The 23,050-nt window shown below is 35.7% G+C and overlaps 1 protein-coding gene across 1 annotated transcript in view; it reads left to right on the top strand.

Annotated features, from left to right (window-relative positions):
* The first annotated feature begins 1,474 nt into the window (after positions 1–1,474).
* GPM6A (glycoprotein M6A) overlaps positions 1,475–23,050 on the top strand; it is a 120,713-nt gene continuing 99,137 nt past the window's right edge. Inside the window, exon 1 of the mRNA XM_062623309.1 lies at positions 1,475–2,048. Within this exon, the coding sequence (XP_062479293.1) occupies positions 2,012–2,048 (37 nt within the window). The 5' untranslated portion in view covers positions 1,475–2,011. The remainder of the gene's footprint in view (positions 2,049–23,050) is intronic.

Below are 23,050 nucleotides of genomic sequence, written 5' to 3'. Positions count from 1 at the left end.
TAGGTTTAGAGGAAATACGCCTTTTTTTTTCTTTTAAATCTAAGTGAAAGAATAATTCCTAGAAAGATGGAAGATACTTTAATGCTGTGATGTTGCTGCACTTCCATTTGTAGTGGCAGTCACAATGTGTTGATTTTGAAATGATCAGTTGGATCCTGGCAGTGTTGAAGGCCAGATTGAACAGAGCCTTGGGTAACATGGTCTAGTGTGAGGTGTCCCTGCCCATGGTAGGGGGGTTGAAACTAGATAATCTTAAGGTCACTTTCAGCCCTAACTATTCTATGGTTCTATGATGTGAGGACTAAGGCAACTAATCATTGTTCTTCAGTTAGAAAACAGAACCCTAGGAAGGTGAACTAAAGAGGAAAAAGAGGAGAAGGAAATGCATAGGGTAGCAAAATAAATATGCATTCTGCTATTTAATTATATATACACAAAAATTTAAATTTATCTATAAAACATATATTCTGTTATGAACCAAATTTGAACAGAGTTATGTACAGGAAAAAAAAAAAAACAACAAACCAATAAGCAAAAAGTCTTAACCAAACAACCAAAAAAACTTCGTGTTTCTTTTGGGGTGTTTTGTTGTTGTGGTTTTGTTTTGTTTTGTTTTTGTGTGACTTGGAAGATAACACTAAGTCAATCTGTTTAGATAGAATAAAGTAATGGGTGAGCTATTTATCATTTATATGTAAATATGAATTTTCTACCTTAGTAGGTTTTCTGGGGGGTAAGTTTTAGTCAGTTTTTTTCCCAGAAGATGAGAAGTAAAAACTGGAAAGAAAAATTGGACTTGTGTTCTAATTGCAGTCTTGGTGAAATAATGAAAGTCTTGAAATGATGTTACATTACTCTGTAGACTTAGGTACAAAAATGCTAATTTATTACTAGACTGCAGCGTCCAATTTGCATTCCAAATGAGACTGCAGAGCTCCCCAAATTAGTAGGTGCCCTCACAGTGTATTTAACCTATGCTTTTCCTGAGTAAATTCATAACAGTGTGTTTGTATGTGCTTCCTCACATACATACCCACATTGGGTCCTGCACCATTTTAAGAAGGTCCAGGTTTTTTAATAGTGATTTGAAGTATGCAGCTCATTTTGGATATTAGCAATCAGGAAAAAAATTGATGCAAGGACTGTTTTAAATCTCTGAACTGCCCCTAAATTCCTGTTTACTGTGACACTGACAAATAATGTGTAGGGTGTATATAATTTGCAGTGGTTAGTGGTATGCATTAAATTGTGCTTGTATGTGTGCATAAACACAGTTGCATACAAAATGGTAGTTATAAAGATGTTTGCTAGAATATTATGAGGTAATAGCGTATATTTGTTGTTAGTTCCAGATGATACAGATATATGAGATGGAGGGAAATGAAGAGTCATATTATTCTTAAATGTGCTGATACAGAAGGAGGAGCTGGGGGGGGGGGGGGGAGGTGTGGGTGGGTGGGAGAGAGAGAGAGAGTGAAGTAATACAGCATAAAGAACCCACAGGCATCTGGGCTTTCCCACTTCAGTGGCAAATAGGGGGAATTATGGGTTGGTGGTCTGCTTCCCGTTAGGAGGACACCCCTCCATCTGTTTTCAGACCAGCCAGCTTCCAATTTAAAACACAGATTTCAATGCAAACCTCAATTTCTTTTCTCCATTTTATATGCTAAGTGAAGCTTATGAATCGGTGTTGCTGCCATAAGGGCTCAGACCAAATTTCCCCCAAAATTCAGGGGCTGTTCATTTGAATACCTGCTTACAGTGGTACACAATGGGCAGCTTTGAGAAGAAAAATTGATAATCTTCACGGAAGAATAATTTGAATGAAATTACACTTGACAGCCTGTCTCCAAGCAAACAAGGAGAGTGAGGGAGCCTTAGCTAAGCTCTGAGGACTTGCCTAAGCCTCTGCTGTTGGAGCTTCCCAGGGAAAAAAAATCCACACTTTCCTACATCTGACTGAAGCTTTTGATTAATTCTCTGTAGCTGTTTCTAGTGAAGAAAGGTAGCCATGGAAGAGAATATGGAAGAGGGACAAACACAGAAAGGTATTGTGCTAAAATTGTTTTCTGTTTGCAAGGCGATGATTATTTTGCAGTTTCTTATTTGCTTTTGCAGCATGATGTAAGGTTTGTGAATATCTTTGTGGCAGATGGGGAAAGATTTTTTATTTATTCTTTTCCTTTTTTTTCATACCATTTAATTCATTTGCCTCTCTGCAATAGCACTTAGCATTAATATGGTGATCGTTATGTGATATTTAGTATTAAGCAATCTAAATAGTGGATTTTACATCTATGCTAATAATATTCACAGAATCGCAGAAAGCATTTAAAGCAACCTGCTTCCCAGACCAGTCTTTGTTAACCTTCATTTATTTCATGTTTTCACGCTTGTCTAGCTGGGTCAAGGGAGACTAGTGTGAACTATGAGAGAGCTACTCACACAATATTTGGAGCCAGTTGCAGTTGATATCTAACAATGTAACCAGTATTTACACCTTGAATGAGAGTCCAGACTGAACAAAGACATGGGGTATATTTTGAATGTATTTAGGCAGTGCTGAAATTTCCTTCTGCCTTTTTTCCACTGCCGTTTTGTGGTGTGTTGAAGCAGCCTTGCTATAGTTCTAATATTTGCATGGTATATATTTGCATTTTTGCTGAAATTCATTTTGCATGTTGCAATTGAAATTGCTCTAGACAGATGTAAGCAGCCTGTTCAGAGCATTTCTGTTCCACTATTTCTGGTTAACTTGAAAATAGTTTAACATTATTGGAAGTGTTAACACTTAAAAGTGCAATTTAAAATTGTTGCAGACTGTTTATTAATTTGTGAATCTCTGAGAAATATAAAGGGTTTAGTCTTTTCCCTTATACAAGTCACATTACAGTACTGAAAGGAAGCAAGGGTTTGGTTTTTTTTTATTTTAGTTTACTGCAATCACAAAAGGCAATCTTGGTGATTATTGGCTACATTAAATCATGTATACTTTTCATTTTTCCATTTATTTTTAATTCACTTCTATTTTTAAGGAGGATTTAGGAACTCACATTCATTTGATATAAATTGCCTGTAAAGGCATATTTTTCTGCACTGATGCCATATTCCATTTTTCTGCTCCCTGATCAATCTGCTTTTTATATGTAAATGTCATGCTTTCTCATTATAAGTGACCCATTTAGACAGAATGCAGCTTTGAATTGTTTATGGTCTTGACTTGATAGAGATGCACATTAGTCATAATATGACCGAAGGAGGATATATGTGCCCCTTCTCTGTGTGGGGCATACTTATATTTAGAAATTAATAGATTAGTATCTGGTTGGTGATTTCAGCAGTTTCTCTGGTTGAATTTTATTACTTGCAAGTGGCAGAAATAAGGGAAAGTACAAGGCAGTTCAGTGGGGTTTTATTTTGGTTTTGTTTGTTTCTGAAGGTAAAATCAATAATCTTGTATGTTTCAAATTATCTATTGTGCTTTACATTTATGACTTGAAGACATGCTTTTTGTTTTTAAAGTTTGAACATATTTTTTCCCCTCTTAAGGAGGGTGAATTGAATTGTTTGACCACTGAATCAAAATACTTTTATTGTTGCTGAATGGTACTGAAAAAAAAAGTGTGAAATTCAAAATCCTTAATTTTTTATTAAAGAGAAAAAAAAAAGCAGAGAAAATGTGAATAGTTCTGTGTATTAAAAGAACATGTTATTGATAAACTGTATCATCATTGTTCATATGATAAGCATCTGAATGACCAATAGGCTCTCAAAATGGTGTGATTGATAGTGTGATTACAACAGCTAACACTACTTATACCCCACCTCCCATTTACAATGCTGTGTGTTCAGCCTTTTTTCCCTTTAGTGGTACCCAGCTGTCATCACAGACAGTGACAGGAGAATGTTAAGAGCTCACAAATTATGTATATTTTTCCTTATTGGTGTGGAAGGGGATGCTGCTTAGTTGCTATGACCATACTTGACAGCTGGTCATGTCAACATATCATGTTCAGATTATGCCAACTTTTAAAATGTATTTAGAGTTTGAATAAAATTATTCACAACTGAGGAAGAAAATTAAAAAATATTTTAGTTTTTGAATTTTTGGGGTTGCTTGAATGTAGCTTTTTGAATTATAGTGACGTATAGAGATGATTATGAAATCATGGATTTCTTCAAGGTTTGCACTTTGCACTTGAAAAATATTGGCTGCTATTAGTATGACTTCATACTTACATTTTTTAGTTTCTGGGGATTTTTTGCTTTAATTTAGCATGATCTATACAGTATGTGTTTACTCAATATCCATAGTATAGTTCGAGGTCATCTGGACTAGCTTTTCTAACTGTAGCATCCCAGCAAGTTTAATTGTAATTCATATATTCCAATTTTTGTCTTCCTGCCATATTGAGTGGAGCTGTTTCTTTCTCCTCTGCTTTCTACAAAATCAATGGGAGTATAAATTGTCACTGCTTATCAACTCCTATGCTCTTCACAGCAGATGCTTTGAACCTCCCACTGAACAGCATTACGTCTTCTTATCAGCCATGATGGAAGTGAATAGTTTCATATTGATGCATTTCATAAGTACCATAAAGATAGCTCTAATAAGAGGGTTGCAGATTTGGAAATCCTGTTATTTTAGATAATTTTATGCAGTAAGATACCAATAAATGCAGACATAATTCTTTCCATAGTGGCTCCAAATAACGATCTTCTGCCCCACACAATCTCTGTATGTTCTAGTGTTTAACACTTATGATTTGTTAATGGCTGTACCTTGGAAAATTGTCAGGAGGGAAATATATTTGTTTCCTGAAAACACCGATTTACTAGAGACTGTATAATTTGTGGTAATGATTGGGAAACAGAAATGGACATTCCATTCCCCTTCCCCTTTTCTTCCTATTGGTCTTGGAAATTGTTGTTTCTTCTTAGGATCAGTATCCTTAATATGGTAAACTGAGATAATGCTGCTGTCCAGCAGTTTTCATATATAAAGGTGTAAAAAATTTAACCAAAAATAAATTTATTCATTAATTTTCTGTTTTAAAGTATTAGAAGACTTGTTATCTTCCTTTTTTTTAACTTGATACCACATTACCTTCACTTGCAAGACAGTAGAGGTTGGGGAGGAGGTTTCAAAGGTATTTGCTATATAGCTGACTGTAGCTGTCCAAGAACTGAAAGTGTATAGAAAGTCTGGCTGAAATTAAGCTATGTGTGAAAACTAGAATATATTGTAAGAAAGCAAAAAGTCATAACATCCTAGAAATATCAACCTGTTCACAATTTCCATAATACTAGCATTATGTTACATGCCTAGAACTGTAACATACGAAGAGCTTTGATTGCAAATTTGCTGGCTGGAAAACCCAGGATAACTAAAGCTTGTGATTTATTTGGTTTATTTTTCAAAAAATTATCAGCTCCATTTAAAAGCAGAAGTTTCACTGATGTCTTTAGGGATGCATACTAATTTTGAAAAACCTCATGTATAAATTTGCATGTGTCAGTGGTTGGTCTCAGCTGCTAGTATTTGAAAGACAGTGATGTCAAACTGCTATGTGGAGAAAGGTATCAGTGCAGTTCCTGCAGAGCAGGTTGTAATGATATCCCCAACACCAGTCCTTCATTCCAACAGAAAACTTCTCAGAGGGCAGGCACTGTAATTTTTTGCATTGTGTGGGACTTGATACAGTGGAGTTTGGGATTATTCATTCTGACTACATACCTATTTCAGAAAAAAAGAAGCATTCTGTAGCACAGCAAGACATACCATTTGCACTAAATTGAAGATAAATGCGTGGGTTTATGGTTCATCCATAACTTCATTTTGTGTTCTGAATTCCTTTATGAAATAAACTCGCTGGAGTGGATGGAGCGTCTGTGTTTGTACACTAGCATACATGAGGAAAATCTAAATTTTCCAATGCTCTCTTGTCTATAGTAAACCTAACAAAAAAAGATAAAGTTCCACTGGTAGGATAGCAAAAAAGAAAAAAAAATATTGTGAAAAGAAATGTTTGTCTACTAGAAAATAAATAATGAGTGTGTATTTGATCTGCACTAATGAATTAAGTGGTTTTGTGGCCTATTATCAAAGTTTTTTTGTTTGTTCCACAGCATGCCAGCAAAGGAGAACTTTAAGCAGAGTTTTAGAAGAAATTCATAAAGAGTCTAGGATGCTATCAGTAATATGTACACAGAGTCTCTGCTTGAATTGCTTCCTCTTGTGTCAGTGCTTTTTGGAAAACGGCAGACTCTGAATTAGTAGGGTACTAGAGACTAGATGAAAGGGAAGATTTTTATTTATATTAAGATATAGGCCATCAGCCAGTAGTCAAAGCACTGCTGGCATCTTTTGCAAGTTAGTCTTCTAAAACTTTTTATTTACCTCTAAGATTAGAGAAGAGTTGTCCAGTTTCTTATTGACTATTTTTAGAAAGTTGGTTAAAATAAAAAAGAGCAAGTCTTAATATTTTGAACTTTCTTGGGTGACTATACTTGTAAATAAACCCAAGATGTTATTTTCTTCTTTAATGTAAATGCCATACTGTGAACCATGCTTGTATCTCCAGTTAGATTTTTTTTTTTACATTGTCAGTACTCTGCCTAGTCTCATAGGACCCCTGAACTACAATCAGTTTGGTGAGTAATTTGGAAGCTGTTTTTAAATTTAGCCTTATAAGTAGGAAGTAGCAAACTTCTGCTGGCTGATGTTCTTCATACAAAACCTGGATTTACAACATTTGATTCTTGAAAACATGGTGGTCAGAGGTCAATCTCTATTTGCTTTAGAAATGTATTTTCAATTCCAGTTTTAGTTCCCAAGATTGGATTTCTTTGTTGAGATTGGATCTTTACAGGTTCCTTCAGAGTAGGATGCTCTTAACTTTCGTCATGTTTAATGTTGCCTGTTCTTTAAAAGTGTGTGTCAGATAAAATACTCACTTGACAACCAAAAAGTCACTATCAAAGTAAATAATTTGTCTTCTTGATCAATGTCAAATATGGAAGAAAATTTTAGCATCTGGCAAAATATATCACTATATTTCCTATTTAATGCTCCTTAGTAGTTAATCAATAAGGTTTATTAAAGAGAAATGTAATAACATTAAATCTAAAATTGAAGTTAATTGTTCCAATATTATAAGAGATATTCTCCTTTATGTAGTAACATTAGACTACCTTATTTAGTATGTTTATATTAGGAGCAGTGAGTTCCAGAGCTGTAATTTGAACATATGTTATTATTCAATACATTAGGCTTTTAATCACAGATAGTGATGTAAATAAATTCAGTCTTTCTTGCTTATTTAATCTTTAACATTAAAATGTCTCTGGGAAGAGCAGAGAACTTTGTGTTTCTTACAGGCTTAATATCATACTAGTCAGAGGCATGAAAATCCAGGATTAATAAGACCTAGTTATACTTTTATATACATTCTCACAGGGTAAAAAGTATTACTGCTCCCCTAAGGCAGATGGAATACTCAATTTAATGTGTAAGAATTTAAATCTTCATGGTATTTTGACACTTGTATGCCAGTTTCATAAATAAACTATTTTAGAAGTAAGATACTAAATAAGAGATGTAAATGCTTAAAAAAAAGTGTTGAATATATTTTAAATGATTAATTTATACTAATTCTTGAAAAAATACTATATGAAAACAACAATATAAATTTATGAAAAGCTTTTGCTACGGTTTGTGAATGTAATAGCTCACTTTAGGGGGAAAAGGAGTATTTTGCAGTTTCTAATTACTCTGAAAAAATAAGCATTTGGTAATGACAAAACAGTACTAGAGATATAGCAAAAATAAATTTGATTCAGCTTAGTGCTTAGGTTCCTTGTGGACAAAGATTAATGGATTGATTAATATCTAAAAATGTATTCATTTTATATCATGAATATGCATTTGTTTTAGATAAGCGCCTTAAACAATTTTGTAAATGCAATTTCTAACCTGTTTGAATTGATTACCATTGCACTCAAATTCAAGATGGAAGAATGGACATTTGCTTTCTTGAAACAGTAGCTCTGAACTGGCAATTCTTCCTATATAAACAGATGAGAATATGTTTGGGTTTTTTCCTCCTAATAGTTCTATATGGAGAGTTAAGTAGAAAATGAGACAAAACTAAAACAAAACCACATTTTTTGGCTGTTCTACTTCAGATTATAGATGCTGTGTATGGTTTTGTAAAACCATAAAGCGCATAATCACCTGATGGCCATTGAAAATCTGAATGTAAAAAAAGCAAAGGTGTAATATTGCTCTTATATAAAATCTTTTTTCAGTTAATATTCTACTGCCTAAACTATTTGAGAATTTTCAGCGAATTCATGCAAATAAATGCATAATTGCTGCTGATATCTTACCACATGATTGATTCCTGACACAGGCCAGCAAGTCCACATTGATATGTTGTCACAAGTCTTTTGCTCGCGGGGGAGAGGCGGGGAATTACAGAGTTTTCAGCTCCAGTGTGGAAGGAATGTGAAATCAGTCTTGTCATTTTCTCAGCTGCAGAGAGATCAGACTGAGAGCATCAAAATTGTGAGAGTCAAAGATAAATATCAAATAGGGATTAACTATCAGAAGTGTGAATTTTTGTACACATATGCTCTAAGGCCTTGTGAAGCAAGGGCACTGACACAAAAAATGGCTTAAGTATTCTGTTAGCTTGTCAATGCCAACTAATTCTACAATACACTAGTATCAAGAAGGCTAAATCTTCTCTCTTTTCCCCCTTTCCCTAATATTTTTTCTCATTCTTACTAGTTGTCACGTAGGACTTCAGTAGTCCTCCCAAAACTTATATTACAACCATCTGGAATAACACTGTTCCAAATAACTGTTGCTAAAATATCACCAACTACTACTGATTGTAAGGATTACTCTTCTCTTTACATTTATAATATCCCTGATAGTGGACACTTTCAGTTTCTGAATAATTATTTGGTTCACATATTGAAAGTTTTTTTTCCCAAGTAATGACACCAATATAACTTTGTACAGCAAATAGATATCACAATAAGTTTAGTATCAATTTAAAATAAAAATCTATCTTTTTAATGTGGTGTGAGGAAGCACTGGATTTGCTGCAGTTCTTGTATAAAACTAAATTTCATCAAAAGGTGAATTTGCTGTACATTTGACATATAAGCTTTGCAGGCAGGTGCTACTAAAAATAAAGTTCAAGTAAAATATAGTATTTGGAGTTCCAGTGAGCATTCCTTGCTTGTCAGTATCTTGCCATTTGTACCCTAAGTGTGTGTTTTAAAAAATGTAGCTCATTGTGACTTCTCTCCTGCTTTTCAGTTTTCTGTGGAAGCACTTTTTTTGGCACTGTCGTGGTTTAAACCCAGTCAGGTAACTTGTTCGCTCACTCCCCCCCTTCCTGCCCTCCCCCTACTCCCGGAGGGACTGAGAGGAGAATCGAAAAGAATGCAACTCCCACGGGTTGAGATAAGAACGATTTAGTAACTAAGGTATAACACAAATCACTACTGCTACCACCAATGATAATAATGATAAAGGAAATAACAAGGGAAGAGAATACAACACCTCACCACCAGCCGACCGATAACTCGCCCCCCGCCCCCAGCCTGGCCAAGCACCGACCCATACCTTCTCCAACCCTGCAGTCCCCCAGCCCTTCCGGCTCACTCCCAGTTACCTCCTGGGCATGACGTGCTGTGGTATGGAATACCTCTTTGGTCAGTTTGGGTCAGGTGTCCTGTCTCTGCTTCCTCCCGGCTTCCCCTCCTCCCTGGCAGAGCATGAGGCTCACAAAGTCCTTGGCCAAACCAAAACATCCTTGTTGTCAGCTCTGTTCCCGAGCTGAAAGTCAAAACACTGCACTGCACCAGCTACCAAGAAAGAGAAAAATGACTGCTACTGCTGAACCCAGGACAGGCACCTGGAAGACATGGAAATGAAATTCTGCAACATTTTTAAATTTCTTCTGTAATATAAGATGACGAGTGCTGCATATTTATTAATTAAGTCATACATGATCATATTCTGCTTCTCAAACTGCAGTAGGATTGTTTCGTATAGGTAAAAGTGGACATTGAGGAGGAATTTGAAGAGAGCTTTGAAGCATACTGAAGTGCTTAAGCATGGATTGCTTTGCATTAAGACACAGTGGGGAAAAAAGTAGAGATGATTGTGTTGATAGAGGTTGAAGAAAAGCAATATGATAAAAAGAAGAAAAGAACAAGAGCTATAATTTGAAATACATTTGGCAGTGTTCAGAAGTTTGAAATTGATATGGAAATAGAGGAAGACAATATTAGAGTTAAAAGACTGAGAGGTACTAAAGGCCTATAGAGTGCCTTGATGAAAATTTTAGGAGTTTCTTAAAATATAAAGTGTGTTTTAAGGTGGAATGTGTTTAAATTGCTTCCAAATCTTTACATTTTAGTCTTTCAAGAAAAAACAAAAGAAACAACAGCAGCCCCCTCCCCCCCGCAAAAAAACAAAAAAAACACAAAAAAACAAAAAGCTCTTATGGTATTGATATAATGATACAAATTTCAATAACTTTAAACTTAAAATAAAACCCAAAAAAGCACATGTAATCTGAACAGAATAGTACTGAATTGATATTTGGAGATTAATGTTAGTAAATAAACATTTGAAAATCTTTACAGGAGGAGCATAACTTCAGATTATTTTTTCAAAGTAGTGAGCATGGAAGTTAAACATGTTCTTCCCCCCCCAAATAAAACAGCAGCCATTCTATGTTTGTGGCTACTGTGGTACTATCGTAATATTAGCATGGGAATATTGTAACTGTGGGCAGTTTCTAACTATTTTGAAGTTATGCATAGATGCTAGAAAGAAGGAGAGCAAGTCTGGTTTTATCTTAAAGTAATGAGAGATAGAAAAGATTCTCTTGGAAAAGGAAAGTGTATCACATGGAAAAGAATTATCATGGTTGACCTATTGGCCTACTTTCTCTGGTGAAGGAAGCTGGTACTGCGTACCTTTGCTTAGCAAGGTGATGTAGCCAGCGTGGGAGGCTCCACAGTGTAGTGGCACCCTCTACTATTGCTGAATCAGCTTAGCTTTCTTTATGTAAGTCATCAAAGCCTGCCACCCCCCGATTTCCCACCAAATCTTGTCTATTAAACTGTATGCAACAGTGAGCAGCTGGCATAATTTTGAATCAGTTTAAAAGCCTTCAGAAAACAACCACAGGAAAATCTTGGGGTGTCTCTTTGCAGCTCTCAAGTGAGGACACATTCATCCATAGTAAGTGTTTAGATTGTATATTTTTATACAGAAGTAGGTCCTGAGCTTCTGGTGTCATGGTTTTGATCGGTATCTCAGGGGTAGGTGAGGAAACCTATCTAAGCCAGGTACTCATCTCTACACTTGGATATCACAGAAGGTCTGACACTTACCTCTTCAGAAGAAAGCCGGGACATACATCTCATCGTGCTTTGCTTCTATCTTCCAAACTGTTTGTTCCCCATCTTTTACTCTCCTATTACATGTCTCACCCCAAACAACTCTCAACCTTTCAAAACCTTCTGCTCTGACAAAGTGCAAGTTACTAGTAGTAGTATCTTGAATACTTTGGGACTTACAAGTTAGAACCTGTATGCAGAAGTTGATGCTGTGCTAAGTTTTTCTAGTATGACAAGAAGAATATGGACTGTGATGCACAAAATACTGTACAGGTGCCAAGAGTGAACTCTCCAAGTCTGCACTAGAGGTAGAAGGCATGTCAAAGTTAGCACTGCTGCTAGTTCTTTTTTTCCTGTTGTATCAGTAAATAAATCCAGCATCTTAAGACTATTCTTTAACCTTTCACATTAGTAAACAGTTGCAGTTTGAGTGGCTTTCTTTCTGATATGTTTTGAGGGGGAAAAAAAAAAGAAAAAAGTCCGGATTCTAGATATTGTGGTGGTTTATATAAAGCCCCAAAGGAACTTGAAGACAGTCTCTTTGTTGCTCTTATATTTTGGGTTTTACCTAGTCATGTTCTTGGACTTTTAGGAAAAACAAAGGTGTACATTTTGACCCATAAGGCCAAAAAGGCTGGACTTGCTCCATGTCTCTCTTGTACTGGGGAGGCCAGAATGGACACAGCCCATCAAATGAGGCCTCACCAGGGCTAAGTAGAGAGGGGGCATTGCCTCCCTTGACTTGCTGGCAATATTCTACCTAAAACAGCCCAGGATACCATTTGACTTCTTGGCCAGAAGGGTACACTGTTAGTTCTTGGACAACTTTTATTGTTCACCAGGACCTCCAGGTCCTTCCCTGCAGAGCTATTTTCCAGCAGGTCAGTCCTTAGCCTGTACTGGTGCCTGGGGTTGTTCCTCTCCAGGTGTAGGACCCTACACTTGCCTTTGTTGAACTTCAAAAGGTTCCTCTCTGTCCATCTATCTCTCCAGCCTCTCAAGATCCTTCTTTCCAACTATGTTTTTCTGCATCATTTATTTACCATGCTCATGGCACAATTTGGAGGCTGGATCTGGTCTCTGGGAAGCTTACATTTGAAATATTCCCTTTTCAATGGAGGAGGAGGAAGGTAACAACTGAGCAGAAGGTGCTGCTGCCACTTGAAGCAGACAAATGTTTCTGTGCCCTATCTGAGTACAACGTTAAACAGGTCAGGTAGCTGCATTAGAAGAAAGGAGATGTAGTAGCTTCTACTGGGTGCAGTGAGCCCGGATTCAACCTCTCTGGCTGTTGGATTAGTCCATTCTGAAAAACCCTAATTGAGCAGATGTCTATGATGAGATTTTTATTTTTACTGAGAATAATAATGGTAAACACAATAAAATTTTGAATTCTGCATATGGCACAAAAGAACTTATAAACTTTCAAAAGATACTGTTTTTCATAGAGGTTGTATATCAATACATGAACTTATGGGGGTTGTAGGTTGCTAAGTCATTGTAAATAGTAACTCAATATGCATAAATGAGTGTGAAAGTAAACATCTGAAATTGCCTTGAGAAAGGGACCATTGACTACTGGCCACTGTGTTGTTCATAAACATATTCAATTATATTATTGAATGTTGTATTATTGACTTTTGAACTGAGTAACTTTAGCATGAAATGCTTCCCACTTAACATGGTTTGCCTTTGTTCATAACTTGTTGTTAAACCACTCCTTTCTAGAAAAGCAACCTACATTTGCAGCTGAAAGACAAATACAGTGATTTACTTTCTCATGAAATAGTCTGTTAGCTGTATAAAATGCTTTTACTATTTTTTGTGATCCTTTAATTAGCAGTACAGTTGTCTTCAGAGACTTTCTCAGCCTTCTAATTTCTTACTGAGAAGCTGAGCACTCCTTCTGATCAACATACACTTTTAACATTATAAATAAGCATAACCGTGCTTTCCCCCTTGCCTTTCCTCTTAGTACTAGGTTGCAGTTCTTTATGAACATCCGTAAATTCTCTTTGTGGTTCTCATGCTATTCAAAAGCATCTGATTACCATGTTGGTTAACTAGATGGCTGAACAAGATCAAAACTAAACAGTACCTTGTTTTCCAAGGTTTCATAATTAACTTGAGATCTACTTCTCTGAGCCATAAAACTTCTTCTGTTTAGTTTTAACTGTGCTAGCTACATAATACTTCCCTTTTGCTGGAAAATTCACAGTCCTAGTAAAGTAAGGACCACTCTTATTCACACCAATGCTGTAGAAATGAGCAGGATTTGCTTGTAAATGCATAGGTTGCCCTTGATTTTAGGGGAATGTAATGCTTCAAAACTGTACATGTAAGTAACTTCAGAATCTGAAAAAAAAACAGTGGCCAAGGCTCTCATCCTGCAAAGACTTATAACACCTTTGATGTTATACACTGTGAGCAATCCCACTGGTTTTACACCAGGTATTCACATAAGCAAAAAGTAAGCACATGCATATTTTTTTAGATTAAGACCTAACAATGCCATAGAGTGATTTGCATGTAGCTGTCAGGTTTTGGCAGGAAATCTGTGAGGGGATATGACAATGCAATTCAATAGGAACTGAGAGGAGACTGGAAGGAAAGTTGAATGGAGGTTTTTTTTAATCAGCTGTTTGTTTTGGTGATTTTGTTGTTTGGGGTTTTATTTTGTTTCTTCTTTGGTTGGTTTTGTTTTGTTTTGCATGGTATTACGGTATATTAATATGCTTTCAGGTATCTTGTGGCTGTTAACAGGTTCCAAGAAATTATTATTCTTTTCTAGGTGTTTTACTTTTTAAGGGTTTTTGTTTGTATTGTTCCTTTGAATTACTAGAATTTGGATTCACTCTTGGGCAGGTTATACTGGACCTTCTAGGGGTATTGAAATATTTTGTTAGTGTGTCTTTTTCAAACTCTTTAGCCAAGCTGACCATCAAATTTGCTGTGCAGATGGAATTTTCCCCAAGGTGGGCTACTAGTGACCTTGTTACCTTTTCTCTGCAACATGGTCATGGTCTGCTTTCTAAGGTTCTCTGAGAGTCTGATTTTGTTAAATTTGTGCTGCAAGTGCAAGGGCTAACACTGGACTTATCCTTCTCCTTGTCCTTTTGTAATGAACTATATTTGAGACTTTTGGTCTTTTAATGCAGGTCTGAAGCAGTGTGTTAGTTGCCTGTGCTTTGTGGGACGGAGTGGAGTAGATATTTGATAAATCTTCCGGAACTGGGGTTCTATTACAAGACTTTCTGTTATTACAAGGTTCTGGACTCTGACAGTATCTAGTGTGAACATAGAAAATGGGTGTTTCTTTCTGAGATTTTTGCCCTATAAATGGCGCTGTTTAAAATCCTAAAGGGGAAAAAAGATAGTGTTGTCAGCTATCTGTAGAGTTGGCAGGACTATCTTCTAGTTTTATAATGCCATTCTATCATGCAGACAAAATTAATCAAAAAAGGTGATTATCACTGTGACTATCCTGAGTTTACTAAGAAATGAATACTACAAAACATCCAAAGCATGTGGCACAAAGGCCATAAAATATAAATTTATTTCAGCTGTTCAACAGCTTATGGAGTCTACTATTTTCCAAATATGTCATCTTTCAAAATTATTCTAGATTTATGAGCACTGTTCACTAGTGAAAACATAGGAGTAATTATTACCTAGTGGTCAGTAAGTCTTTTACGTCAGCTGTGTTTATCATAATGGGTCACACAAGGCTTTTTTTTTTTACCCCTCTCCATCTGGCACAGTCATCAAATATTTAAGATGCAAGGGAACCTGTTATGGGTATCTGGGGTCTTTTTCTGCTTTATGGATGTGTTTGCACATGGGGGACTTTTAATGTTAACAATTTCTTCATTGTGATCTGTTGCGCATGTCCATACCATCTGTATTGTCTGTGCTTCCATCAGATACTCTCTGTTATTACCTATCTCATCCCCTTCTGGAAGATGAAAACATGGACTTTATTACAAATTTATTGACAGCATTAACTTCTAAAACCTAGTTCACGCTCCTCTGCCTTTCTTAAATGTCATTGGAATGTGCAGATTTCAAGTCTTTAAAATGCCTATAGCTAGGGTGGGTGTGTTTTGTGAATGTTATACTCAACCAGAGCTGAGATACACTTTTGTTTGCTGATTGAACAGTACAGTTATGTCCATGCCAGAGGAATTACCTTCTAAAGAACAGTTATTCCTACTTGTCTGTCTTGATTTATTTCTCATATTGTTTTATTTTTATTATTATCTTTTAATGGAGACTCAACCAGATTTTATGCAGCTGCTGCAGTTGCTAAATCTTGTGACATCCTCTGGGATCTCGCTTTTCTCCTTTGGTGGTTCATCCTCTCATAATTCCTGATCTTTTTTTGAGTGCATACAAGCTCTGTACCTCAAGCTGGAAACATGAACTGTCTGTTACTAGAAGTCTGAAAGTACCACTACTCAGGAATCACTGGTCTGTAAGCATTCCTCTAACATCCTGACAAGTCAGTAGACTTCAATGTTACGGAATGTGGTTGTTTTATTTCTAAAGGGATGATTTTGCTAAGATTTTCATAGTCCTTCAGGGACAATGAATTACACAATGGCCCAGATGTAACAAGCAATATAAGAGTATCAGTCATTAAACTAAATTACTGCAGTCATACTTACTGTCCTTAATCTGTAGTGTTTTTATCCCATAACAATCTCAGTGTGATAAACTGTATAAATGAAAAGCTTCCCCACAGAAATGTGATTAGGGGTAATTTGACTGGGGTAGTACTGGGTAATAGCACTGCAGAATTTTTTCAGGTAAGCAAGATCATAAATTCTGTAAGAAATCAAGCTGCTAATATGGAATGATTGCATGGAATAAATGCAATGAAACAAATTTGCTCTTTGTGAGTGGGTACACATGGTAGAAACTTCCACAATTTGTTCACTATTGTCAGAATATGAAAAAACTTCCGATGTTTTTCATTTTAATCATGCTATGAAAAAAGAGGGCAATTATTTGTGTTTGCTTTATGCAATTGCTTTGACTGTTTTTATTCTTTGTCCATTATGACTCATTTTATGAAATTGTTTGTTTTTCCTTTGTTAAGAAATATTAAGGAAACACTATCCTCTTTTCTAAGTGTCTTTATGGTTGCTGGGATAGAACAGGAGTTGCTCTGTCATTGTCACAGTGTTTATTTTAAACTCTGAATTAATTTTCTTGGTTGCTAGGCAATTCTGCTTCATAGTTTTAATGGAAATGACTAATTCATGCTGCTCTTATTGCAGAATATGCAATCGTTTGCTTTAAAACTGAAACTAGGTTTCTCTATGACATAATACTTGACAAATATATCGGTGTACAATTTTATGCCTATAGCTAATAAAGTACCCACATTTTTGTTATTCAGTCCCATGTTTCTTGTACATTCCAACAAAGCTATTGTAAATCTGAGGTATCCAAAGTAGAATTGGGCTTTTATGTGTATGTAGGGGATAAATATCTGCTCTATCTCTGATGTTTTAGAAATTTTTTAAAGACATCTCATCAAGCTGTTTATCTAATATGTATGTGGAGCTGGCATTAGTTAAGTCTTTACATCCTCAATGGCAATGTTGTAATAAGTGCTACGTATCTCAGTTACACAGTTTCCATCTGCATTCAGCAGGTCTTCTTTATTAGCAGTGCAGAGAATTTAAAAAATAAATATGAATATTCAAAGTAGTAATAACCATAACTCTTAACGGTCTGTAGCTCTGGAGCGGTTTTTCATACTGGAAAAATATAACAACTTGGCACAGTTTCTTTAAATTTGAAAATATTATTTATTCTCTTTCTATTCTTATTTAAGGACAAATATAAAAGAAAAAGAACTTTAAATGCAACGGCATCAGTTTCTCAGTATCAGGGTGGTGCAGAGGCGGAGCCCTTGTTTATTTTGTTGCTCTCAGCTCTGCTTTCATTTCTTCTGAGCTATCAGCTAGTGAAATACTGCCTTTTGGCTTATTAGTTCCCTTCCACTCTTGTATTTCCATGTTGGTGAACTGCACAGCTTGAAAATGAATGAAATCCACCCTGTTTCTCTGCAGAAACAGAAAGCATCCTGTGGGCCGGAATACCGACATACCCTAGTAGGCTCTCTGCTCCTGACATTGGTTCAAAGTTTATCAGCTTAGTTTTACCCCAGAGCATCATTCTGCTTAATTGCTCTTTATTTTCCTTCTCCCTAGTTTATAGTAAACTTTTCTTCCTGATGGGACCACCTTTTTCATAGTTAGTGCACTGAGGATCACAGCAGATTTAGTTTATCTGAATATTTCTTTGCAATCAGAAAGCTAAACGATGAGTCTAATTTTGTCCAATTCAAAGACATAATATGTTATCAAGACAGAGAAGATTTGGAGTGCTGTATATTTTAATGATTTTGTATTAAGTTTACAATCTTTGTAGTATCTTTTATACAGCTAGGCTCTGGCAAAGTTTTCCAATTGCTGTCTTACAACTTTACATCTGATGTTGGTGTTAGGTAAGCAACAATACTGTGATATTTCAGAGGTTTCTATTTAGATATGAGAGAAAACAAACTTCAAAAATCATACAATTATAGGGATTTTCAAGAAAATATCAAAAGGATATGGAAAAAAAAAGAAGAAAAGTAAACATTCTGCTGCATTCCTGAGAGAACAATGTGCTTTTTACTTGTTTGTTATATATGAGGTAATAAGGTGGATAGATAGCAAGAATATTTGCAGCTGTAACTGTAATGTGTAATGAAAGTAAGCAGTTGGATCATTAGTGTCCAGTATATACTTGGGAGACCTTCTCACTTCTTGTAAATGAGAGCTGGAATAAGCAGCCAACATTCATGAGATTATATTCATTTTAGTGAGCTCTCCCAGCTCATCTTAATCTGTTTTACCAGTTAAAGAAAGCAATACAGTTTTTAGTTTGTGAAACTCATGAAACTCATGAAACAGAAGCATAAAAATGTTCATTTGAGTGAAGCAAACCTGTGGGAGATATGGAATAATTTTATTAATGAACATATACCATTCCCTGGCTTCATGAGGCAGTACACTTTCTTGGATAAACCGATGATTATAAATGCAACTGCTTTACTGTAATAACTTTACCAAATATCAAGAATTGCCTTTCAACAAATAAAACCAACAAATCAAAGATCCCATCAAAGACCTTCCCAAGTAGTTCCAGAAACAAGAAGCTTCAGTAGGTACAAATGTTGGACCTTTGTCTAATATATGTATTTTCTGTAAGAGTACACAGCTAAAAAAGGAAATGTGTCATAGCAATAATTTACATCATGCTTGGTAATTCTAAGGAATGAAATTATTATGAAATAATGAAGGTTCAGAAGTTGTATTATTGGATTTAAAAAAAAAAGCTTTTCTTTTAACCAGTAATTTATAAGACACTGGCTTAGAAATAATGTTTTGTGAAAATTATTAGGACATCATTTAAGATTCTGGGCTGAGATACCAAAGATTTGAAATTGATTATCTGTATCATTTAGTCACTGTGTCTTTATTTCCCATCTGTGAAAATCCATACAGGACATGCATAAGCTTTCATATCTTCCACCCATGTTTATTGCTTTAGTAAGTTTCTAGTCTTTACATTTCTCCAGTGGAAATCTCATCATAATTGAGGCCTCTATATACTAAAGAAAGAGGGATACTAAGGGAATGCTTACTGGTTTGGGAATAAGTAAATAAATAGAAAAATTAATTGCAGCCAGTAAGTGTTTTTTGCTATTAAAGATGGAATACAAGGTGATTGAAGTATCTTGTCTGTCCCATTTTAGTTTCTAACCAAATATTTTATTTAAATGAGCAAAACTAAAGGAGTTGAAATCATTATGCATACAGCATATGTGTTGTTAAAATGAAGAGTGACAGACCTTTGATTTTTAGCAGTGACATAATCTAAGGCGGAATGCTGTGATATACATATGGTGGATGTCTGTGCAGTATGCCAAAGGAAGGAACAGTTCAGACAGTTGTTAAATTCAGCCCCTTCAAAAGAACTGGATTTCTTAGTAATAATAGAACTGTGACATGCGAAGTTCAGGACAGATATGATTCTACTAGGGATCACTGTCTCATTTTACTCATTTTACAGAAGTGATACACAACAGTGATAAATCGGCCTGCGTTTGCTTGCTTGTTTGTTTTTTTTTAAAAAAAAGCATTTTCTTCAGATGATTGGACATTTTATTTTGGGAAGGTGACTGTAATGAAATGATGAAAAAATTTGTTCTGTCTTTGGTAGCAGAAAACATGGACTTTCTACTAACAACACATGATGGAATGGAACCCAAATACAAAGAAAATTTAAAGTTGAATAGAATAAGATTAGAAAACCTAACTCTTAATAGAAATATATTCATAAGACTGTTTCTTAGACGTATCTGCCCTCCTTGAATACATTTGGTGTACTGCCCACCCAAAAAGAGGCCTCTCAGTGTCTTCCCCAGTGGTGCATGGGAAGTAGTCCCATCATGTCACACTGTACCCAGCCTCTACCCAGAACTGTAAGGACCACTGCAAACTAATTTGTCTTAGTGGAAAGAGTATACTGTGTTGAGTTCTGCACACACAGGTAGATTTATTTTTGCTACTTAAGCTATCTTGTTTGAATGTTGTTTATAGATCTTTCTTTCACACTCTTTGCTAACAAGATGAATGCTTAGATTAATTGTTGAAATAGGCAGCCTTCTGAATACCCCTCATTTCCTTGCAAGTTTGAAGTCCTCTAAGATAGCAGCTCCTGAAATAACGTGATAGGAACAAAATCTCAGTAGCTGAATTACAAAAGCAAATTTCTGGTCTTCATGAATTCAGTGATAAAGTTATTCTTCAAATTACATATATAATGTGTTCTATCAGTAGGATATGGGTTATGTGAAGGCTCTGGCAGTGCAGGTGAGACTTTCAGCATGCATATGCCCTATCCTCATATTCCCTTGCATGCTTCCAAATAACTTGAAATGCTGAGGGGTTTTTGTTTTTGTTTTGTTTTGTGTTTGGTGGTTGTGATTTGGTTTTGTTTTTTTCCTTTTTCTGTGGTAAAAAGAGTAGCCCTAAGCTTTTGATATTTTAGGTTTTGTGTCAAAGAACATGATGTACTGAGCTTTTGCCACTAATGTGAAAATAACAATGAAGAGTAGTTCTGCCTTCCTTGGGGTCTGACTGCAGACAACAAATGTCAAGATTAGAATGACCGAAAGCAATGTCAACTATTAAAAACTTCCCTAAATATAAAAGTAAAAAAGGATTTATTACAAATGAGACAGACAAAGTGTAAGACATGAAGGTACCTGAAGTTAGGCTGTCTAGTACATTGGTCGAGGAAATGTGGGTGGAACTTTGTCTTCAGCTTCAAGTCAAGAATTATAATAGCGGGGTAAGCTTGCTGGGGATTAATGAAAATGCTAAGAAGTCAGTCCATCGAAGCACTGACCCATGTGTTACATCGCTGAAGAAATGTGGTTTTCATATTGTATATGTGAGTCCTGTCACAACTCTTATTATTCCACCATGCTTTGGAGAAAAAAAATACTTTTAAAAGGTGCATCTCAGGGGGGATGTATAGCTGTACACAGGCAGCTGTATAGCTTTGTTTCTGAGGCTGTTATTTGTCTCAAAGAGTATCTGTGGGAAGTGAATTCTCCAGACCTTCAGCAAAGGAATTGGAATTTCTCTCCTACTGCAGTGTTAAGAGTGCAAATTTTCTTTGCTTTTTAATTTTTATTTTATTTTTTTTTATTTAGACCATAATCATTTGTTTCCTTGCATGACAAGCAGAAAAAAAAACAAAAACATCACCCCAAAACCCTGAATGGCTCAGTTTTTATTACAATCTAATATCAAATGTAGAGTATTTATACTATATTATACTACACTGCATACTATGTCAGTGCATTAGTCACTGCTTGGGCTGATTATCTGACATTTGATCCAATCACTTTTTGATGAACTCTTTGAATTAGTACCATGGTGACTGCAGAAGGATCAGGCTTGTTTACATCCTGTATGTACTCAGAAAAAGCTAAGAAGTTCCTGTGACTCAAAGATAGGTTACCGACAGCAAGCAAAAAGGTGTCATTGCTTTGGTTCATTTAAGTGGAACTTGGAATGGTTCATTGCTCACAAACAGTGGAACCACATGTTAAGTTATCAGGTCACGCTAGATGACTTTCAGGAATGACATGTTATTCAGCAACCAGTTATATTTCATATGTTGCATTCAACATTCAAAAAGGAATATTTTACTGGTATTTGGGGTGATTTTTTTCTTTATTGCGACTGTTTTCCTGTAAAACAAGTTTTAGCTCTACGAAGTCAGCAATCTTTAAAAAAGAACCCTCAAACCAATACAATTTATGGCTATATATTTAACATCTTAAGAAGATAGAGACAATGTAAAAGTTTCTTTAAAGCAGCCAAAAGAGTTTTCATACCACAGATTACAATGGCTTTTTTAGGTCAGTATTCTGATATGTTGTACAACTGAGTACTTGATTCTGCTAGGAATGGGGTGAGTGTTTGTGAAGGGTGTGGGACAAGAAGGAAAGTGAAAGTCACATATTTGAAATTATTTCAACTTTTTCAAGCAAGTAGTAATCAAAAGAAAACTTTGAATTAATTTTTTCAAATTTGATACAAGCCTGGGAAATTGCATTTATTAATTAAAAAAAAATGGAAAAGTTTATTCTTTTCAAAATTCTATCTCCTGACATTTTCTTGGGAAGGTTTGTCCTGGGTTTATTTATTTATTTTTTTAAATACATAAGTGTAGTGCTTTCTTTATATTTTCACATGCATAGAAAACTGTTTGGCTATGACTGCTATTCCTGGGAGACAGATATATTTCTGGAAGTGGCAGTGTATAATGCACAGATTGGTTTAGTCATGAAAAATGCTTTTCTGAGTCTTGAGTAGAGGCAGGTGAAGTAGTAGTAAAAGGTACTCAGAAGATGAATGTAACATGTGAGCTTGCACTCTTGGGGTACTGCATGTGGCAGGTTGTACTAGCTGTGCAATAACTATTGTACTTTCTGAATATAACTGTATTGTAGTGGCCATAAAAGCAGTGTGTATACCATTTCACAGAACAGTTTTCTCAGTACTGTGGAAAAACTGAGTGCTATAAATGATGGAGAATAGAGCTTCAAGAAAATAATTTGAGGAAAAAATGCATTTTGTTGAATATCTGCCTTTGTTTTGGAGCAAGCATTCGGCTATAGCATTTCGGAGTCATGATATAAAACAGACCAATAAGGCTTCCTGTGCTAGCAGCATGGGTAGAGTGCAGTTGTATGTTGGTATTCCTTGCCAAGTGAAATTAGGAGAGAAGAAAATGGAAAGTGATTGCAGCTTTCTCATGCTTCACTGTTCAGGAAAGCCAAGTATATCTGGGGGTGAACTAGTCTGGAAGAAATAAGTGATTACCGTTATTCATTACCACTGGAGAACAAAAGAACAACAGAAGAGTGAAGAGGATTTTAACCATGAGGGAATTTAGAGCAGCTATGCAGTATATAGGGTGTCTGCTGCCTGGAAATGTATATCAAGTCTGCTCACATTTTCAAAATTTCTGAGGA

The sequence above is a fragment of the Pezoporus occidentalis genome, unplaced genomic scaffold, assembly GCF_034315485.1.
Source record: "Pezoporus occidentalis ecotype Australia unplaced genomic scaffold, CSIRO_AGI_Poc_V1 ctg1, whole genome shotgun sequence".
Taxonomy (NCBI): Eukaryota; Metazoa; Chordata; class Aves; order Psittaciformes; family Psittacidae; genus Pezoporus; species Pezoporus occidentalis.
The sequence above is the reverse complement of the archived record's forward strand: the minus strand, read 5'-3'. Positions and strand labels throughout refer to the sequence as shown.